The sequence below is a fragment of the Podarcis gaigeae genome (assembly GCF_964106915.1).
Source record: "Podarcis gaigeae genome assembly, chromosome: 3".
Lineage (NCBI taxonomy): Eukaryota > Metazoa > Chordata > Lepidosauria > Squamata > Lacertidae > Podarcis > Podarcis gaigeae.
In genome coordinates, this window is record NC_139680.1 from 23148267 (window position 1) to 23168320 (window position 20054).

The window sequence follows — 20054 nt, forward strand, 5'->3', positions numbered from 1 at the left end:
TTGTGTCTAAAAATGTGGAACTGAGCAGAGTTTAAATCCCATTTTATGGAGTTTAATTGAAAGCATGAGAATTAGCTCTTGGGCTGATCTCCCCCTTTGTTACCCTGTTTGTCAAAGAAACAGGCTACAGACTGAAAAGTTAGTTTAAAACATATAGTTTACTCACAGTCAAGCATTTGATCTTAGCAGTAACAGCAGTAAAAATAAATGCAGGTAAAATACTTGTGTTTGCAGCAGAAATGCCTTCAGGCATGTCCCTGATGCTGGAGCAGGTGGATAGGTGTCCGTCTGTAATGTTTGTCAAAGAGAGAGTGGGAACAGGAAATACTTTGCTGTTTTCCTCCCAGGAGAAAAGGCGGGAATTATATCACACAGAGCCTTCTCTACCAATTACATTTCTGTGGTCTGAGTCGGCCTATCAGGCTCTATGGTCTTAACCCTTTCACATGCTAATTTGCAATAATACACAGTGTTAGATTTGACTGCATGTCCCCCACAAGTTAACTAAGTTTTAATGATATTTGTTAGTCAATTACATAAAAACCAGACTGCACATGATTGCATGTAACAGCAGACTGATTGGCACAAGAAAACTCAATTTGAGAGGTGGTGTTTGTGAGTGGAGAAATAACCCATGGGATGAAGGGTAGGAGTACTTAACCCTTCCCCCACCCAGAGTTTTTCTTCCCTCAAGCTGCTCTCAACTATTAAGTTTCAAACAACAGCAAATACCAACAAATAGGTTTTCCCCATGTCATAGGAACTGCTCAAGGTACTGCCACATGCTCATTGACTTTGATGGTCTAGTCCAGTGTTTCCCAACCTTGTGCCTCCAGATGTTTTTGGCCTACAACTCCCATCATCCCTAGCTAGCAAGACCAGTGGTCAGGGATGATGGGAGTTGTAGGCCAAAAACATCTGGAGGCACAAGGTTGGGAAACACTGGTCTAGTCAGCGTGTCTGTAAATCTCTGTCATCACTGAAGCTTGTTGGCAAAAGTCTTGTTGCTTGGAAAGAAAGGTATTTTTAGCACTAAATAGTTGGTGCATGTTTTGTGCTGAGGCCGATTAAGTATGAAGCTGAAGGTTCTCAAGATGACTGTTGAGGACATGCCACATAAATTTGAATGTCAGTAGCTACTCAACCATGAAAAACTTGAGCATGATGGGTCAAATGCAGCCCAATGAATTAAAGAAAGTCAAATATGTTTGAACTCTATTCCATTATGATGAAGTGCTTAATATCTGTATCCATTTTCATATATAAAAATGCATATTCATTTAACAAGGTAGTAGTGGAGCAATTGGGAATCTTTACTTTTGGTCATGGGAGATAAAGACTTCTCTACAAAATCATTTCAAATAATGACTAAATGATACATTTACTTATAGGCAGGGATTTTTTTCAGCTGGAACTCAGTTATGGCACCTCTCAAGTGGATTCCATTGCCATTCTAAGAGAATAAGTGAGGTGTTCATGGTGAGTTCTGGCACTTCTTTTTCTAGAAAAAATAGCACTGCTTATAGGAAAATAAACTGGTGTCCCATATCCACATTTCTTCAAATTTGAGTAAATAAATATTGAATACAATATGTATTTCTACCATGTTGTCTTTTTTTTTTCTTTTACAGTGAAAAAGGCAATTGAACTAAAATCAAGAGGGGTCAAGATGCTACCTAACAAAGACAGCAACCACAAGAATTCCGTCTGTAAGTCTCTAACAAATATTTATTCTCTTAAGACTGTGTGGGTAATTTTTGATTATTTGGTCTGGAAGACACAGACACAGAGCTTTAAAACCAAGGTTGAAAAGGAAAAAAAAAGTTAACCCAAAAATGTTGAGATGAATGTGGAAGGTGCAAACATCCAAGGAATTCCAGTGGAAGTCAAAATATCTTCAACAGGGCTAGCAAAATGGTTCAGTGATGGTTTTCACACATTCTTATGAAATTAGGATAGATAGAAAATGGAAGGAAATGAGGAAAATAGCTATGGACAATTATCACCAATAAATCCATGTCAACCATGTTTCAGTAGCATAACAATGCATTATATTAGGGAAAACTGCTTAGTAAAAATGAAATTCCCAGCAGAAATTTGTGTATTGGGAGAAATTCTCACACTAAAATGCTGGTGAATTTTTGTGAGGACGTTAAAAGCGAACCACAAACTGATGCGCAAATGTGAAGAACTGAACTTCAAAGTGGAAAAATGAGAAACTGGGAGAAACTTAAATTGACAGATTCATTCATCTCCAGTGAAGTGTGAGAGAGACACCAGGAGGGGTGTGTGTGTTGGTGGGGGTACAAAGGCAACTGAATAGTGGGAATCAGGTGGGTCTTCTCTTTCCCGGTCCTTTCCCACTCCCTTCACTCTGGGGGCTGTGTATTTGCCTTGCAATCGCGTGAAAGTTATTTCAATGTATACTTAATGTAATGACTCAATATCTCCAGAGTGTGAATGGTATGACTATATTTGGCCCCATGTCTGAGAACCCAAGAGTACAGCATAATAGTCAAGGAAAATGAAAATGGTATTAATATGATGTGTTGCGCAAAGTGAATATGTTTGATAAACAGAATTGGTATACTTGTATATCTTCCAGGTATGGTACTGTAGGCCCCACAGTGTTAGGATAACTCTTTGCACAGAAATATGTTACAGAAAGCAGAGGTAGTCATACTAATTAAAAAGGTAAAGGTACCCCTGCCCGTACGGGCCAGTCTTGACAGACTCTGGGGTTGTGCGCCCATCTCACTTAAGAGGCCAGGGGCCAGCGCTGTCCGGAGACACTTCCGGGTCATGTGGCCAGCGTGACAAAGCTGCATCTGGCGAGCCAGAGCCGCACACGGAAACGCCGTTTACCTTCCCGCTGGTAAGCGGTCCCTATTTATCTACTTGCACCCGGAGGTGCTTTCGAACTGCTAGGTTGGCAGGCGCTGGGACCGAGCAGCGGGAGCGCACCCCGCCGCAGGGATTCGAACCGCCGACCTTTCGATCGGCAAGTCCTAGGTGCTGAGGCTTTAACCCACAGCGTCCCGTCATACTAATTAGGTTGATTGAAAACTGAGTTCAATGGGAGTTACTTGCAGACAAATGTTATAGGTTTTCAGCCTTGTTGTCATTGGAGTGTGCATTTGAACCTACAAATTCTGAAGGTAGCCACTTTTTTGGAGTATGTTTTGTTGGGATGCTGTCTTTAATTACAGAAAGTGAACAAAGGACATGCTATTAACAATATTTATGGTGCAGTCTGCTGTTGATTTGTTTTTCAAAGACCAGATTTTATTATTATTATTTTCTGAAGAGGAATGATGCTATTATATATTCTATTAAACAAATGAATTATTAATACAGACGATCAACTAATGAAGATAAACCTTGTATTATTTCCTTGTTTCCTCCTCAAGATTATGTAAGACTTCCCCACTGCAAATTTTGTAGCATTTTTCTCTCCCTCTATTTTGACATTCTTCTATGATTTAAACACTAAATGTGCTTGGACTGCATTGCAACATGTGGGGTGTGTGAGATTAAGCAAAGCCTTCATGGAAAAGGTGAAATTTGAGAAAAGATATGAAGGGAAAGTGAGATGTTGTGACAGAGACCAGCTGTTTGCTAATAATATTTCAGCTTACTGCATTAGCTAAAATTATCTGGATGGGGCTGCCAGTTTTATTCTGTGTAACGTTCTCTATGGCACATTTGTAAAGGAAATTTAGATTAGATCTTACATTATTTATTGCTAATGTGTCATATCTTTTTGATTCACAGCCCAATCATATACATGCCTACGCAGGAGCAAGCCCCATTCAGTTTAACAGAGCTTACTCTCTGGTAAATGGGTATAAGATGGCAGCCTCATTCTTTAATAATTTGTTCAATTTTGAATATATAGGATATTGCTTGACCATATCCTCTCTCTTCCCGGAGGCAAGTGAAACTTCATGTTTTCCCTGTCTATAATAATTTGCATAAAAACAATATTCAGATAATGTTCTATAAAGATAACATATTTTCTGTAGTACAACAACAACCAACTCCCACTTAAACCTCATTTGGAAAAAAACACATTTTTCAAATGCAGGGCCCATTGTGCTGCCTGTTTACTTTTATAGCGTTGATGTTCCGTTTTGTCTCAGATGGAGAAAATTGAGTTATTTTTAAGGCAATGTTTTTTGCCATGTAGAGTCAAAGAACAAATGGCTTTACAGATTCAGTATTGATCTGCTGTAACACATTTAGATGAATTGATGGCACATGCTGTGTTACTCAGCAGTTGATGCCAAAACAGCTAATTCTAAGACAGGTTAGCCCTGCTGATTCAGTGTTGGATGCATGAGGAAAATTAAGGGGAAAGCAGTATTTACATTGGTTAACCATTTTGGGGAAATTATTACTAATGTAATGCAATGGGATATAAAAGCTCAGGGTGACATTACAAACAATATATTTCTGTCTTCATTCATGCTGAGTTCATAGCAATCCGTGATGCTTTGTAGCATTAAAATGAAACGACATTTGCTTCCTCACTCTCTCATCCTGTTCCCAGATATATTGCTCAGACAAATGCAAAATGCCATTATTTATGATGGTGGGGATACATGAAAGAAGCACCTGCAGACCATGTTGGAGTGTATCATCCCAAGGATTGCACCCATACAAATCTGCCAGTACAGTGGTACCTCGGGTTACATACGCTTCAGGTTACATACGCTTCAGGTTACAGACTCCGCTAACCCAGAAATAGTACCTCAGGTTAAGAACTTTGCTTCAGGATGAAAACAGAAATCGTGCTCCCCCGGCGGGGCTGCAGCAGGAGGCCCCATTAGCTAAAGTTGTGCTTCAGGTTAAGAACGGACCTCCAGAAAGAATTAAGTACTTAACCCGAGGTACCACTGTAAAAGCAAAGTGGTGATAGGCAGTGAGCAGTGGCAGGCAGTTGTCCCAAGGAACATAGTTTTTTTTTTTTCCCCAATTGGAATTACAGACATTGCGGGTTGCGCGTTTTCAGGTTACGGACCGCGCTAAACCCGGAAGTACCGGAACAGGCTACTTCCGGGTTTCGGTGCTCGCACATGCACAGAAGCACCGAATTGCGTCATGCATATGCGCAGCCGCGGCGCTGCGAGTTGCGAACGCTGCAGGTTGTGAACGTGCCTCCCGCACAGATCACATTCGCAACCCGAGGTTCCACTGTAATGTCAACCTGTTTACTCCTGAAACCTGTGAGACCTCTTAATTTGCCTTCTGAACCATTTGGAAAAAATTTGTAAAAAGCTGAGGCATTTCCCAAGAACTCTCCAAAGCTCGAAAAGACCAATCTTGGGGTGGAGATTTCCTGACCTATTGCTGTCCCTCTTGTCTGACAGTTTCTTTCCTACTCCTCCTATCAGTTTATCAAGATAAGGTGTGTGTGTGTCTAAGCACAGAAAACTTCAGCCAATGCATCAGCCCAAAATTTCTAGATCCCTGTGTTACAGACATGTGAGTATGCCCTGATCCTCCATTGCAGATGGGAAGTCTGACAATTGCAATGTTTTGATTTATATTCTTCCAAGACAACATGTCATGAGGTATAAAAACCCATACTTCCCAAAGTAGGCTCCAAACATGCACAGACATTTTCACTGCAGAGTAAGAATCAGCTTTAAATTCTGTGAACAGAATTTTATTATTCCTTCAGTTCAAGGAATCAGGAGGAATAAAAACCCTGTACTTTCTTTTACATCCACAATGTAGGACAGCTTAGAATTAATTGTTGGCTTCTGTTTTACTCCAGCATGGTAGGTTTGTGAAAGTGTGGGGAGAGGCCTGACAAGCTGAAGTGAAATTCAGGAGCGGTTGGTAGGATTATATCTCTGAGCCCCCTTCACCTTTCCAAAATTATACCTATATTTAGTGTATTCTTCCACATGCAAGTCATGGGGAGCCATTCCAAACAGAGTCTGAGCCTTTCTGCTTAGCCTATAGTGTGTTTGGTTCTCGGTTGTGCTAATGGATCTCTTTATATAGAGATAATATAAACAAAATAATGGCCTAATAAATGCTGAAAAATCTGCTGGAATGGTTCCCATCAGGAACATATACAACCTAACCTTTCTTGATCTGGTATAGTACATACAGCAGTGGAAGCTGGAACTCAGACGTAAGTGTTCTGTTCCCTGAGATTTGCTGTAAGTTATAAGTAGCTCATGCTAGAGCATTGGCCTTTGAACCTGAAGAGCATTAGGAAGACTTCATAATATATACCCTTTGACTCATTACCCATAACTCCAGTCTGCTCCTTGTGGCTCAGTTATAGTAGAGCTTAGCCGGATAAGGATAAGAAGCTAGAATCTCATCAACATATTAAAACTAAGTCCATAAAAAAACCAGTCAGCTGCTGGTACCATTATGGGCAACTGGCTTTGTTTCTCCAGTCCTTCATCTAAGGTGACTTACACATTGTTGTTGTCGTCTCCCCGCGCCCCCCAACCCAACAAGAAGAGAAGGAATAAGAAAGACAAAATATAGAACTAAACAAAAGGGTGTAGAGTTGCATAAAATTTGTATATGCTAATTTATATGTATAGCTGCAGATATAGAATAGTATTACTAAATTAGAAATGAAATGCATCTCACCATAGTTGTGCAGACTGTGATCAGGCAATAGTGGACATCTGTGTCTCTGCTGCTAACCCAGAAGAGGAGGAGTGAGGCAGTGGGGAGGACAGTGGAGTGCAAGTGCACCAGGTGAGCCAATGCAGCAGTCCTGCTGGTGTGTTTACACCATGCCAGCCTCCCTACTGCTTTGTCCCTCCACTTGTTCTTTACAGTAAGCAGCAGCAACTCACCTGTTCAGAGGAGGTCAGGTGAGCACCCCTTCACACTAGGCTGCCTGTTACTGTGACAAGATGATCTGTGTGGCTGCTCAGTCAGCTGTCTATTTGATGGTCAGCTTCAAGACCTCTATTCTGTCTAATTATGGTTCTTTATCTTAAAAACAGGACTCACCAACTGTACATTCCTCCAGACAAACCTTCAAAAAGATGACTGATCATCAAAGTAGAACACCTGGCCACCCATGTGCTTTGCTGTAGACATGCAAAGGGCCACTTCATAGTTTATTGATTGATTAATTAATACAGTGTTGGATAAGCAATAGGATCAGCTGCTGACATTTTGTGCTTAACAAACATTCTGTTTGGGTCAGACTAAATATTTAACCTATTTGCTCAATATGTTAAGTGGCTGTAAAGAATATCATTAAATGAAGAAAATGCATTCACTTCACTTACCAATATTAATAAGCTGCTAAGAAATGTGCTTGATCCTGCAAACACATTCAGAGTTGAGTAAATTACATGTTTAAATAATTTAAATACAAAACACACATACTTTGAGAAATATTTCAAATATGAAATACTAATCTACTTACTCAATGAAGGTTGTCTTACTAAATACAACACACATTCATTTGTTCATTTAATAGTGTCTTTTACTAATATTGCAGCAATTAGCATATAGGAAATTAATACTCTACCCATAGTTTCACAAAGACATAAAAGTTAAGTTTTCATACTTAATACCACATGTGGATAAAACATTTAATTTCTTGATCTCTCTTAAATAGACATTTACTTGATCCTTGTGTGTGGGCATTTAAACAGAAAATAAGGGATTCAGAGCAACAAAGCTCTGAGTAATTTGTAGTATATAAACAGCATTCTCTGCAAGCTAACTCATTCTATAGACCAAATTCAATTTTATGCAGGACAACTGCACCACATTTTCCAGTCTTCCCCTTTTCCTAAAAATATCTGAGACTGGATCTGAGCTGCATTGAGAGCTCACCATGGGAAAGAGGTTTTAATCCTTGCTACTCAATGCACTAACTTCACAAAATTGGCTATTTGCCAGAGAGCAGAAACCATACAAACATTTGTATCTGCACAAATAACACTAAGCAATGGTTTATTGAATTCTCTCTTTCTGCCAGTAGGCTAAGATCTTCCTATTCAGACAGACCTGTCAAAAATAGGTGCAGAGGCTGTTGACCACTGGGCAGGTTGCTATCAGGGAAATTGATATCTTAATGCTGGTTCTAAATGTGTTTTATTGTTTTTTAACTATTGTTCTTAACTAGTTCATTTTTATAACTTTGTTTTATAACAATGTTTTTAAAATGTTGTATGGAATTTAATAAACAACTGCTTAGTGTTATGTGTGAATGCCAACTTGGGAGAAAGGCAAGATATAAAAACTACTACTGCTGCTATTACTACTAGCTTGTTTTGTGTGAACAAGTCCAGCAGTTTAACTGTGATTTTTTAAAACTATGTTTTAAGGTTGCTCATTGACCAGCTTTGTAGCTGGCTTTTATAAACTTCAGTTGATGATAACCAGAGCTTAGTGCTATGTGCAAACCCAGACCCACTGTGGTCTAAACCAGTGAGCTCTTGGGCTTGCCGATCAGAAGGACGGCAGTTCAAATCCCTGCAACGGAGTGTACTCCTGTTGCTCTGTCCCAGCTTCTGCCAACCTGGCAGTTTGAAAACACACCAGTGCAAGTAGATAAATAGGTACCACTGCCGTGAGAAGGTAAACGGTGTTTCTGTGCACTCTGGTTTCCGTCACAGTGTCCCGTTGTGCCAGAAGCAGTTTAGTCATGCTGGCCACATGACCCAGAAAGCTGTCTGTGGACAAATGCCAGCTCCCTTGGCCTGAAAGCAAGATGAGTGCCGCAACCTCATAGTCGCCTTTGACTGGACTTACCCGTCCAGGGGTCTTTTAACTTTTTTTTTTTAAAGGAGAAATACCTTCCAAAAAGTTGTGGGTGGAGTGTGACAAAACCAGTTCAATCTACTTTCTAGGTCTGGTCTTTATCTCTGGTGATTTTGTCTATTCTGTGAGGTAATAAACCAAGTGATCCTCTACTAAGGTTTGGTGTTATGGGCAAACTAGGCCAAAGTGTAGTTAGCCCTTTATTAGGTTGACTGACCCTAGATTTTATTGCTTGTACCTTGCTGGATAGATCTACAATGTAAATTTAAAACTAGTTTTAACAAACCTAACCTTTCCAAAGGGTCTTGGAAATTATAACCTCTTATAAGGGTGCTAAAATTATTCTTAACAAGCCCTCTCATTTTCAGACATTTATACAACTAATTTATTGCAGTGTTTTGGAACCTATGGTCCTCTAAATGTTGCTGGACCACAGCTTCCATAATCTCTGATTAGTGGCTTTGCTGGTTGGGGCTAATAGAAGTTGATTTAAAACAACGTTTGGAGGTTCATAGGTCTCTCACTCCTAGCGCATTGGGATTCATAACTACTTGAAAACAGCTAGAGGAACATTTTTCAGTTAGAATTTTGGCTAGATACAGAGTGGTCCGCAGCAACATTAGAGCACATCACTCACTACTGCTCCAGTGTGAAGTTAATACCTTAATTCTGTCTTTATTGAGAATTGTAGATTTTACAGTTTCTGACAGTGGGAAAAATAACAGCAGCATTAAACTCTCACAGTTGCATAAAGCTTTAATGAAACAAGAGGGATAATTACCCTGAACTACTTTGTTCCATCATAAAACGTAATAATCCAGATTTTCCCAAGTGTTAAAGATTTTAGCATTCTCAACAATGATACACGGCCCCATGTAATAATATTATGCAATGCTTTTTTATTAAATTGTGGAGATTGCTTCATAAATCAGATTACTAAATTATACTTGTTTCTGGAAAATGGGCCTTTGTCACTGCAGGAGCTAAAATATCCTTCAAAGTGCTGTTCACAAATCTAGCTGTGAAGGGGACTGCTGTCTATATGCATTTGTGAAGAAAAGCATCACTTGGAACTGGGAGCAAAACAAGGTGCTTCTTTTGTTAATAACTAATAGTAACATATTTTCACAAGCAATTTCTAAAAAAACTAAGCAAAATACTTAAGTCTCTACAGAAGGTGGTGAATACAGCACATGATATCATGGGCTGTCCCTTGACTGCTAGATGACATCACAAGGGATCATTGCCTTAGGAGAGCGAGGAAAATTCTCAGGGATTACTCACAACCTGGCCATCACCTCTTTAATCTTCTACCCTTGGGCAAGAGATATAGACGTATAATCAGCTGTACCACCAGGCTAAAAAATAGCTTCTATCTGTTAGGCTGTTGAACAGAAAATAACATAGCGAAATTGACTTGCGAGGTGAGAGATTGAGTGTTGGGGGCGGGGAGGGAGGCTCGTTTAATTTCATTGTACAGTGGTACCTCAGGTTAAGTACTTAATTCATTCTGGAGGTCTGTTCTTAACCTGAAACTGTTCTTAACCTGAAGCACCACTTTAGCTAATGGGGCCTCCTGCTGCTGCCGCGCCACCGGAGCATGATTTCTGTTCTTATCCTGAAGCAAAGTTCCTAACCAGAAGCGCTATTTCTGGGTTAGTGGAGTCTATAACCTGAAGCGTATGTAACCTGAGGTACCACTGTACACAGGTTGTACAATGACAATAAAGGTATTATTATTATTATTAATGTGTAGAACCAATGCATAATAATAAATAATTGTAGCAGAGAATGGAATTGGAAGAATTCTAAAATGTTGAAGTACAAATTAAGTAGTCTTTTTAAAATGGGTATGAAGTTTTTAAAAATCCATGTATCCCAAAATTAACTGTTTCCCACTGCCATAATTCACCAAAATGCCCAGATAGTTCTTTTGCGTGTGACGACCCCCAAAACCACCCCCAAAATAAAGACACAATAGACACAGAATATAGTTTAAGGTTTTTGGCATTAATTTTGGCCACAACTTTATTGATTATAGCATGTGAGTGGTTGCTTTAGGCATTGGTTCCAGACTACCTGAACCTGCACAGCGGCAGGAACAGGACTGACACTGGTCACCGCCGTATGTCAGTAAGGGAAAGCATCCTGGGGGAGCTAGAAGCTGGCTTCAGTCTCACAGCTCACCCCAAATGCTCCCAGGGGATCTGGCGTGATCCTAGCCCCTTGACAGGGTTTCCTTTAATGGAATTCTCTAGCAGCAGCGATGGAGGGGCAGGCACAGCCAATCACTTCCCCTCCACAAAACATTGAACCAATGCCTAACCGCCAACCTTACAAAGTTGTGACAGTTTGCTACAGATAGGCAGAAACCAAATGGCAACAGCCAATCAGCCAAATGGCAAAATTCCTACCGGGCCCCTGCTCTAAAACAGACGACCCCTAGACAGGCATAGCAAGGCCAAAAAACAGCCCTAAATATAGGTGGGAGGGCGGGTGATCCGCTGCACGTCGCAGGAAAGAGAAAGCTCCCAGCAATGTGCAGCAGCTTAAATAGCCCCTTGGTAGCCAATAGACGACCCAACAGGCCAAATTTCTACCCCAGCAACCGAGGGGCAACCAATGGGGTGTTGTGGCTATCCAAACGGTCCCGCCCCACAACAGGGAGGCAGTTTAGGTGATCTCACCGCAACACCTGCCCTCCATGATGGAGGACACGATTTGTTTGCATGCTATGTGATAAACGTAGTTATTCATGAGAACTGTATATATACATTTATACATAGTAATTTTGCTGCTAGTGGCTTCTGCTTTCCCTTGTCCATTTCATTGCACTTAGCCTATTTAACTGATAGACTATATACACGTTCAGACCTTGGTTTGCAGGCTTTAGTCTTCCACTAGGCTCAGGGACGGAACTACTATGAAACTACTGAAGCTTAAGCATCAGGGCATCTAATTCCAGAGTGGCCCCAGAAGTGACTTTAGTCCACATTTCATGACTCAAATTGATTGTTTTGTTGTTGTGTATATTTCAACAATCCCAAAGTTTGAGAGTCAGTAGCACAGATGTTATAAAGGTGTGGTCATCTGTCATGGAACAACTCCATTGAAGAAGATAACAGTGGTTTCCCAGACCTTGTTGCTGGTTAAGATGGAGCCCCCATGAAAGGTCAAGCTTTCAGGGCCCCCAAAATGTAGGGTTGCCACTACTTAGGCTTGAACCATTCATTAGTAGTTGCCAGTTTGGAGGAAATGGATTTCTTCAAAATTATTTGTTTAAAATTACAATTTCAAAATCTGTCTTTTTTGCAGATATGTTACTATAAAATGTTGTTGTTAAAAACTTACGGCTACAATTCCTAAACACTTTAACTCGTGAGCAATCCTATTGAATTGACTCATTTCTGAGGAGAAGACATGCAAAAGATTGTGCTATAAACTGACTCCCTTGATTTCTGTGTTGCATATCTGATCTATATTAATTCACAAAAACTCCATTTGCGCTGTAATCTTCTGTGCAAATTATTTTCAAAGCCCAACACTACAAAAAGTAAGGGCATGAAAGGCAAGCCACCCAATATTATGGGGCGATCATTATGCGTTATTACTGCAAAATAGGAGATAGACTTCTGCAAAATACTTTCTCATTTCTCCCATTCACTTACTCAACAAGCACAGCATGTCACTTAGTTCCCTATTTCATTTAACTTAATTACTAAGCAGAATACTAAGATAAAAAGTGTACTCTCATGGCTGACATTAACTGTAGTGTATATTATTTAATTCTGACGTCTTGCTTTTTATCTCTGCAGATCCCTCTGTTCCTTAATGCTTTTCAGAAATGGTGTCATAATGAAAGGGTTTTTCCCCCTTTCCTTTTTTGGCCTGCCTTAATTCACAAGAGGTATTGTCCTCATGTATTAAAGCACACTGGGCAGAATGCTGTGCAATAATGAATAAAGAAGCTGTGCAATAATGCATAATGAATGATGTTGAGGCATGACACCATGAGGTTGCAGTGGCTCCATGGGTGGCCAAAACAGTTTCACGTGTCCCTAAACAGGTACACATATCTGCTTGCTATACAAACTCATTAAGTCCCATCAGAATAATAAGGGTTTCAGGAAAGTTCTCTTTGTTTTGCCCACCCATCCCTTTTGTTAATACCCAGAGAGAAACGTTACTTAAAGCATTGATCAAAATGACATACAAACAGATGTAACAATGTCCTGACAGATACTGTTTCACCTCTGTCCCAAAAAGCATTTTTAGAAAGGTGTGGAGGTAAAGGAGAGAATGTTTAATTTATCCCACCCAGACATTTACCCCCCCCCCCCCGTCTCCCAGTGTTTTTTTGTTCTCCAATTTGTTTTCCCCCAAACTTCCACACCACTAGAAGGGTGTAGGTGGGTCACCAGCCTTCCAGAAGTTGATGGAATCCAGCTCCCATCAGCCCCAACAATGCATGGCCAATAGTCCTGGATAATGGGAGTAGCAACCCATTGATATGTGATAACCTTCAAAAACACACAGATGCAAAGCCACCTTGGATTTGCTGAAGTGGCGTAATAGTGGGTGGGATATGGTTGAAAACCAATCGCAGTCCGCTTTTCTGTCAAGCAAACAAAAGCCTGTTGGAGCAAACAACAGGTTTGTGTGCAGTATATAATACGTCTTAGTATCTAGAAAAATTGGTAGAGGGTTGCTGTTGACCCCCCTAGAGCTTTCAGCCACCTTCAGTACTGTCATGCGTGGTTTCCTTCTGGGGTGACTGTCTGAGTTTGGTCTTGGCTGGCTGCCTCTAGAAGGTGATTATTGGGGAGAATTGCTTGGCTCTGTAGGTTCTACAGTATGGTGTTCCCCAACCCAACCCCCCAGAGCTGCTTTTGATGGCTCCTGGTGGGCTGGAGGGGACAGGAGAAGGAGGAGAAGTTCCGTCGTGCACTGTTGTGCAAGCAGAGCTGCAGTTTGGATACAGCCCAGTAAAACTAGATAAACGCAATAATATGAACGCAACCATGGCAAAACTCAACAGTAGCTAAAATATCAAGGTGGGCTCAGAAGTTTAGTTTCGAAAAGAAGCGTCTCTCATTGACCTTCTGAAGGTAGCCAGTGAAAGAGCCGCACAGATCTCCTGCTGGGAGGGAGTTCTAGAAGTGAGAGCTTCTGCACCTCTCATGCATCAGTTCAGGAGTACCTGAAGTGTCTCCGTGGAAGATTTTGGGACGGGGTTATATGGAGGACAGTGGTCCTCCAGGTTACCAGGTCTGCACCTATTAATAGATCAAAAACAACACTTTGAATTGCACTGAAGAAACAAGCAGGCATGGATGGATCTAATCCCATTCTAAAGCCATCTAAACTTGTGGCCATTCACACATCCTGTGCAGCAAAATCCATACATTAATTATGTGCTATGTGAAGAGGTACTTTCATTGTTCTTAAATTCTTGCCAATCAATTACACCCAGTGCTAGTATAAAGAGAGAGGAGATAAATATTTTCCCTCTTTCTATACACCATGAATCATTGCATAAATCCTTCCTATGCCCCCCTTAAGTCTCATCCTCCCCAACCTAAACTAAAAGCTTTAGCCTGACATCCTTAGGAAAGTACAGCTACCACTTGCTCATTTTGATTGCCCCTTCCGCTGTTATTTCTGCATTTGAAAAGTATGACTAAAATGAATCCAAAATTGGATCAGGATTGATGTTTATCGTGGATTATGTAAAATTCGGGGTGGGGGGGGGGAGCATTTTGTGTTGCTTTTTTCTTACTGTAATAATCACATTTTCTCCAGTTAAAAGAAAAATAAAACTTTTTTAAAATGGTTAAGCTGTAAGGTTGTCAAACAATAGAGAAGAAGCAAAGCTGTAAGAACTTAAGCGCAGCTGGTACAGCTTTGAATTCCCTGTAGGTGAATAGATTCATGCCGTTACTGTAACAGCTTTATCAGTAGAAAGGTAATCACTTCATTTCTGTTGGGAAAAGGACATTAGAGACATCATGAAAAAGTCATGGAAGATACAGCCATAATGAGGTACAGCAATAGCTGGGTAATCGATGTCTGGGCCAGCGGCCAATGTTTAAAGGAGCCATAAAAGATGTCCAAGGAGAAAGTAGCAAATATATCTCCCCTGTATCATTATTCATATGTCTTCTGTTTACTACTAATCACCTTCCATCTCCCACCTCCTGCCACCTTGCATAAAAAATTCACCATGATCACAAGAAATGTTGGAAGCAAATAAATCGTGTCAGTGTGTGAAAAACATGAAGTTGGCTCTTTGACTTTCCCTTAAATAGGTTTTTATGTGTGTGTGTGTTTTAAAAAATTAAGGTGCTGCCAGATGTCAAGGAATACTGCCCAAATAAAAATAAAAATCAAGCATGGAGTTTTATTCTTTTTCACTTGCTGCTTGTGAACCTGTTCTTTGGCTTAAATTGGAATCTTAAATACCAATGCATGTCTGTAGTTCCAGATGGGCCTGTGTTAAGAGGAGCATTCATAAATCACTCTGTTCTCAGATATCCCAATCACTTCACTGGGACTTTTGGTAATAAAAGCACTTTCAAGAGCTGCTATCAGAATTCTGCCTGCAGCGCTCCAACCACAAGATAGCAAAATAACACTGATCCTCTCCAACACTTTCATTCTGTAAAAATACAAGTTGTGTCAAGGAATCAGTTGATCATGTTGAACAAGGGTGAACAGGGCTTTAAGGTGCAGGGATTGAAAAAGAGGTATTCTGATGTTGTGTTGGCAGAACTTGTAAGGTATTTTTTCTGGGGAGGGAGAAAGTTGTGGTGCTGAAGATTGCCTTCCAATTTATCAGAAGTCCCCCTCCCCCAGAAAACCTGAAAAAAACCATTACAAATATATGTGATATTGGAGTCAAATGAATTGTCTGCATGTATATACTGTATATGTCCATGTGTGAGTGTGGGTGTGAATGATTCATAGGCAAATGGGTAGTGTAGGTTACGTATTATTTTTAGTGGTAATAGCCATAGCCATAATATTAAGGCTCTTGCATTGTAGGTGGTGTTTTCAGCACAAGGCCAAGGGTCAGGAGAGAGCCAGCAGTAAATGGCATTGTGCAAGTAGCAGTTAACTCTTTATTAGCAAGAATAGGATCTGCACACTTTGCAGAGTGTCAAGCCTAAGGAGCACTCCAGCTCATCCCTGGTAGGTCTTGCCCCATGGATGGGTTGCTCAGATTGAAAGTTGCTACCTGCCAACAGCTGTCTTAAGTCCCCTCCTCTCCATGTCCCCCCCCCCCAGGCAATCAGAGACTGTGTCTGTGTGAAGCCAACCTTTCTTCTGATTCTGAGAGACGAGGCGGGGATGAGAGCTTGCCGCAGCAGGAGGGGGAGACATCCAAGCCTCTTCACCAGTCTGACTTATCTCTCCTCTGCTGCAGCTTCTGCCTTTGATTCTGCACTTCTCTCTGCCACAGACTCTTCCAGCTCACTAAGCCCTGTTACCTCTTCAGCTTCCAGCACCTCCTCTTCCCAGTCCTCTCTCTCTGACCACTCATAGTCCCACCAACACTCCCTGGGCTTTGAACCTTCTTCCCTTGGGAGTTTCCCTGTTGGTTCCTCCCACCATTCCTCTGTGTTCTACCAGTGCATGACACCAAGTTAGCAAGCGTAGCAAGGTCATATCCATGTAATGGTAGAAAGAATGAGTCCAGAAAAATGGTTAATTTCAGGCAATAAAATAAAATAAATAGCAGATACGTTGTGGCTTATTGTTAGAGAACCAGATCAGAAAGCATTAATTAAAGTATTCATTATCTTTGTATTGTCTTTTAAAGCTGTTCCATCTTCTCTCATTAGACTTCAGAAGCCCTGCTTGCTTATCTCACTGTGCTCCTAATCACTTGGTGAAACAGGTGCTACTTGGCTTAAATAGCAGGCTCCAGTTGTGATGATGAGAGACCTTCTAGAAGTATGTAGGTTTCAGCCAAATTGACTCTTGCCATCTAGTTGGGCAGACTTATGTGACAGGTGGTTTTAGAATAATACTGAGGAAAATGTGGAGTGTGGGTTTGATGGCCATAATGCTTAAAAATAGCTATGGAAGCCTAATATAAGAGCAGTTTTGCCAAACAGAAACAATAGAAGAATTTCAGTTTGTATTTGGGTACAGCTCAAATTCCAGTATGGAGTGTGCTTTTGCTTTTCAGTTGGTGACTTTAGTTTTAAACTATGTGAATGTTACAAGTGTGTACCTGGACTCACATGTATGCATCCAGCACACCTGTATTTTCATATACACACTGCCGAGAGGTTTAGGATCTTTTGCTGGAAGTATGATCTGTTCTTAAAGAGAATCAGAAGTGTACTGAGTCCTGGGAGCACTGGGTAAGTGCTGCCTTGTTGGAGCTAGAAGAGCAAGCTAACAACTGGAGAGTCTGGGGTTTAAATCATATTCTTAGCTAATGCCACCTAGTAGGAAAAAAAGGACTTTGAGATGAGCAATTCCTATAATTCCCCCAGAGTTCTTTTCCATTTCTTACTTTGCCCATCCTAGTGAGAAAAGGACCAAGAACTGGTCACCTTGTTTCCTTCGCAAAAGGAGGAAAGACTTTAATAGTGAGCCATTATCTGAATCTGGCCACCTCCGTCTGCTATCTGCCTTCAAATCACAATTGTGTAGATGAATCCCACTGGAGTTGGGTATCCTGTACTTGGCAACTAAATTTGCATGTGATAATCTTAAAGTCAGATGTGGAGTAGCTCAGGATATGCCTCAGTGCCTTTCAGAAGGTGGTGTTGTTCCATGTATGTGTGTCATTTCATGAGCATTTTTAGTCACAGTGAATTTCATATTGCCTGAATAGGGCTCATGTTTCCATTACATCCCACCTGCTTACCCATCAAACTCAGTATAACTTAATTTTGAGTAGACATCTACTCAAATATTGTGCTCTAAGTGGTTAAAGACTACTCGGGTATCCCATTTTTTTATTATTCTTTGATACCTTGCAAAGTTAAGTGTAGGTTTGCATTTCAAGTTAGTTTTCTTCTGTTGTATTGCAGTCTTTTACCACTTAAAAGCTATATGCAGCTAGAATAACAATATAAATTAATGATATTAGTGAGAGTGCATATTGGCCCCCTCCTTTAGGGGTCTGCAAGGTACAGAGCCCTTCTGTTTCATTCTGTGAGGTAAAACTGAGTAAACAACTATTTTGCAGCAAACACAAATGTGATTTTTGTATTGCTCAAAAGTGATTCAGGGTATAAAAGCTTGGTAACCAAGCTTTATACAGTACTCTCTAGGTCAGACAGATTGATTGTTAGGGTGAAAAGTAAGCTCTGTATCAAACTAACAGAGCACACAGCTTTATAATGGAACATACGATAAAGAATTTTCATATACATATAAAGCCATATTTCATTATATTTCTTCAGCTGAATTAAGGCTGGGTTTTGTCTTTCTCAAAGAGCTAGCTTGCTGTAGTGGTTAGAATATCAGACTAGAACAGGGGAGAACCAAGGTTGACATCACCGCTTGGCCATGAACCTCACGGGGTGACCTTCAGCCAAACAGTCTCCCTCAGCTTGACCTAGTGTTTTGTGGAAGTACCTCACAGTGCATGCCAATAAATAAATGAAAGTAATATTGGCATTAATGAAAAACCAGTGGGGGTAGGGAGCTGCAACATTATATATCAGCAAGATGGGACCAGCATTACCAAACCCTCATCCCCTTTTCCTTTTTCATTGTAATTTAGAAATGAAATATCTACCTTGCTTGTGGTTGTCCCTGACTGTGCTTCTGATAAGTAAGGATCCAGCAAGTTTTCTAATGTATTAGGGGTAATGTAAGTGGAATGTCTAATGCATATAACATCTAACTGTTATGCAGGTTAATATTCATCAAATAGCCTGTATTTGATGAATATCTTAAGATACATAAGGGATAGTGGCGACTTGGAACTGGATGCAGAGAATGCAGCTGAATGAGACAAACTGAGGGAACCCTGAGGAAGTACCATCTACCTTGGACTTGCCAATAAAAAGCAAGTCTAGAGTGAGAGACTAGGGTGATGTCTGCTGTTTCCAGGATCTCTTCTTGTGCAGTTTTTGTGGTGAGCTGAGAGTTTGTTTGGACCCTGAGGTGAGAACCCGGAAGGGAGGGGGGGGAAATAAATAGAAGTTGGTGTTTATATTTTAGTAGCTTTGTATTAATGTAATTTTTTTATGTTTAACTGCATATTTTTGTAATATTTTAAGTACACCATTTAATATATATTTTTAAATATATTAAGCATTATAAAAATTAAATAATTTAAAATAATAATAATAATAAACCCCTAAAAATACATTTCTTCATCTTGCATTACCTACAACTCATACAACTGGCAACAGTTGCTTATTTTGTCCTTGATAGAGACATCAGTTGAGACTCCTTTTCACTTTCCTTTCTCCGTGGAATCCTTGTGAAGGCCTGGCTTAAGTCTGCAGCTGGTTTGGAAAGTATATTCTTTGAAAGCGAGAATTAAATCTGATCAATTTGAAAGCTGTGAAATATCTAATCAAACAGAGTGGATTTTATGGAGGGTTTATCCCTTGGAAATATCCTTTCTAGTGTCATGCAGAACTGGAGCAATGTAAGAGGTACTTTACTCCCTCCAGTCAAGCAAAATACAGTATCGTAGTAGAAAGTGCCCTTTAAGACCCAATAACTGCTTTCAGCACATTGTAAACCCTGGGAGTAAGAATACTTAAATTGGTGCTGATCTGAAGAATATGAATTCTTTGCCCTTTCAGAGAGGGTGGAGGTTCAAAATTGGCCCCCAAATTTTGGACTCGGGGCAAATTCCTTTAATGTGTGTGTACCAGTGGCTGGCCATTTGAAATGAGGTGTGCTGCGTCTTTCCTAGGGACATTGTTTGGAGCAGGGCATGGGGGGAGGCAGCTGCCCTCACTGACCCTGTTGGTGCTGATAAATATCCTGAAACTTCCACATTTGATTCAGTGATGACATTTCTGTGTAAGCTGTTGCAAATCTTACTCAGTGTGTGTGCAGTTGACTATGACTTAACTGGGTGCAGTTGTATGCAAAACTTTTTATGGGAGCCAGCCGAAAGGGCAGTAGTGAATGTGGCAAGTGAAACAAATGCTTTGGAGATAACAGTTACTTTTGGACAAACGTCTAGTGCAAATGTGACTTGAGGAGTATTCTGTTATTAAGATCTATTGACTGCAAGGAATAGAAAATGGAGAGAATACATCTGACAGAACGGAAAAGCAGTTTCATTCCTTCTGCTC

At 40.5% G+C, this 20054-nt stretch overlaps 1 protein-coding gene across 2 annotated transcripts in view; it reads left to right on the top strand.

Annotated features, from left to right (window-relative positions):
- Nucleotides 1–20054, top strand: part of CSMD1 (CUB and Sushi multiple domains 1) — a 949787-nt gene that overhangs the window by 618263 nt on the left and 311470 nt on the right. For both annotated transcript variants that reach the window (XM_083729648.1, XM_083729649.1), the window contains exon 7: nt 1632–1709. In XM_083729648.1, the coding sequence (XP_083585774.1) occupies nt 1632–1709 (78 nt within the window). The remainder of the gene's footprint in view (nt 1–1631; nt 1710–20054) is intronic.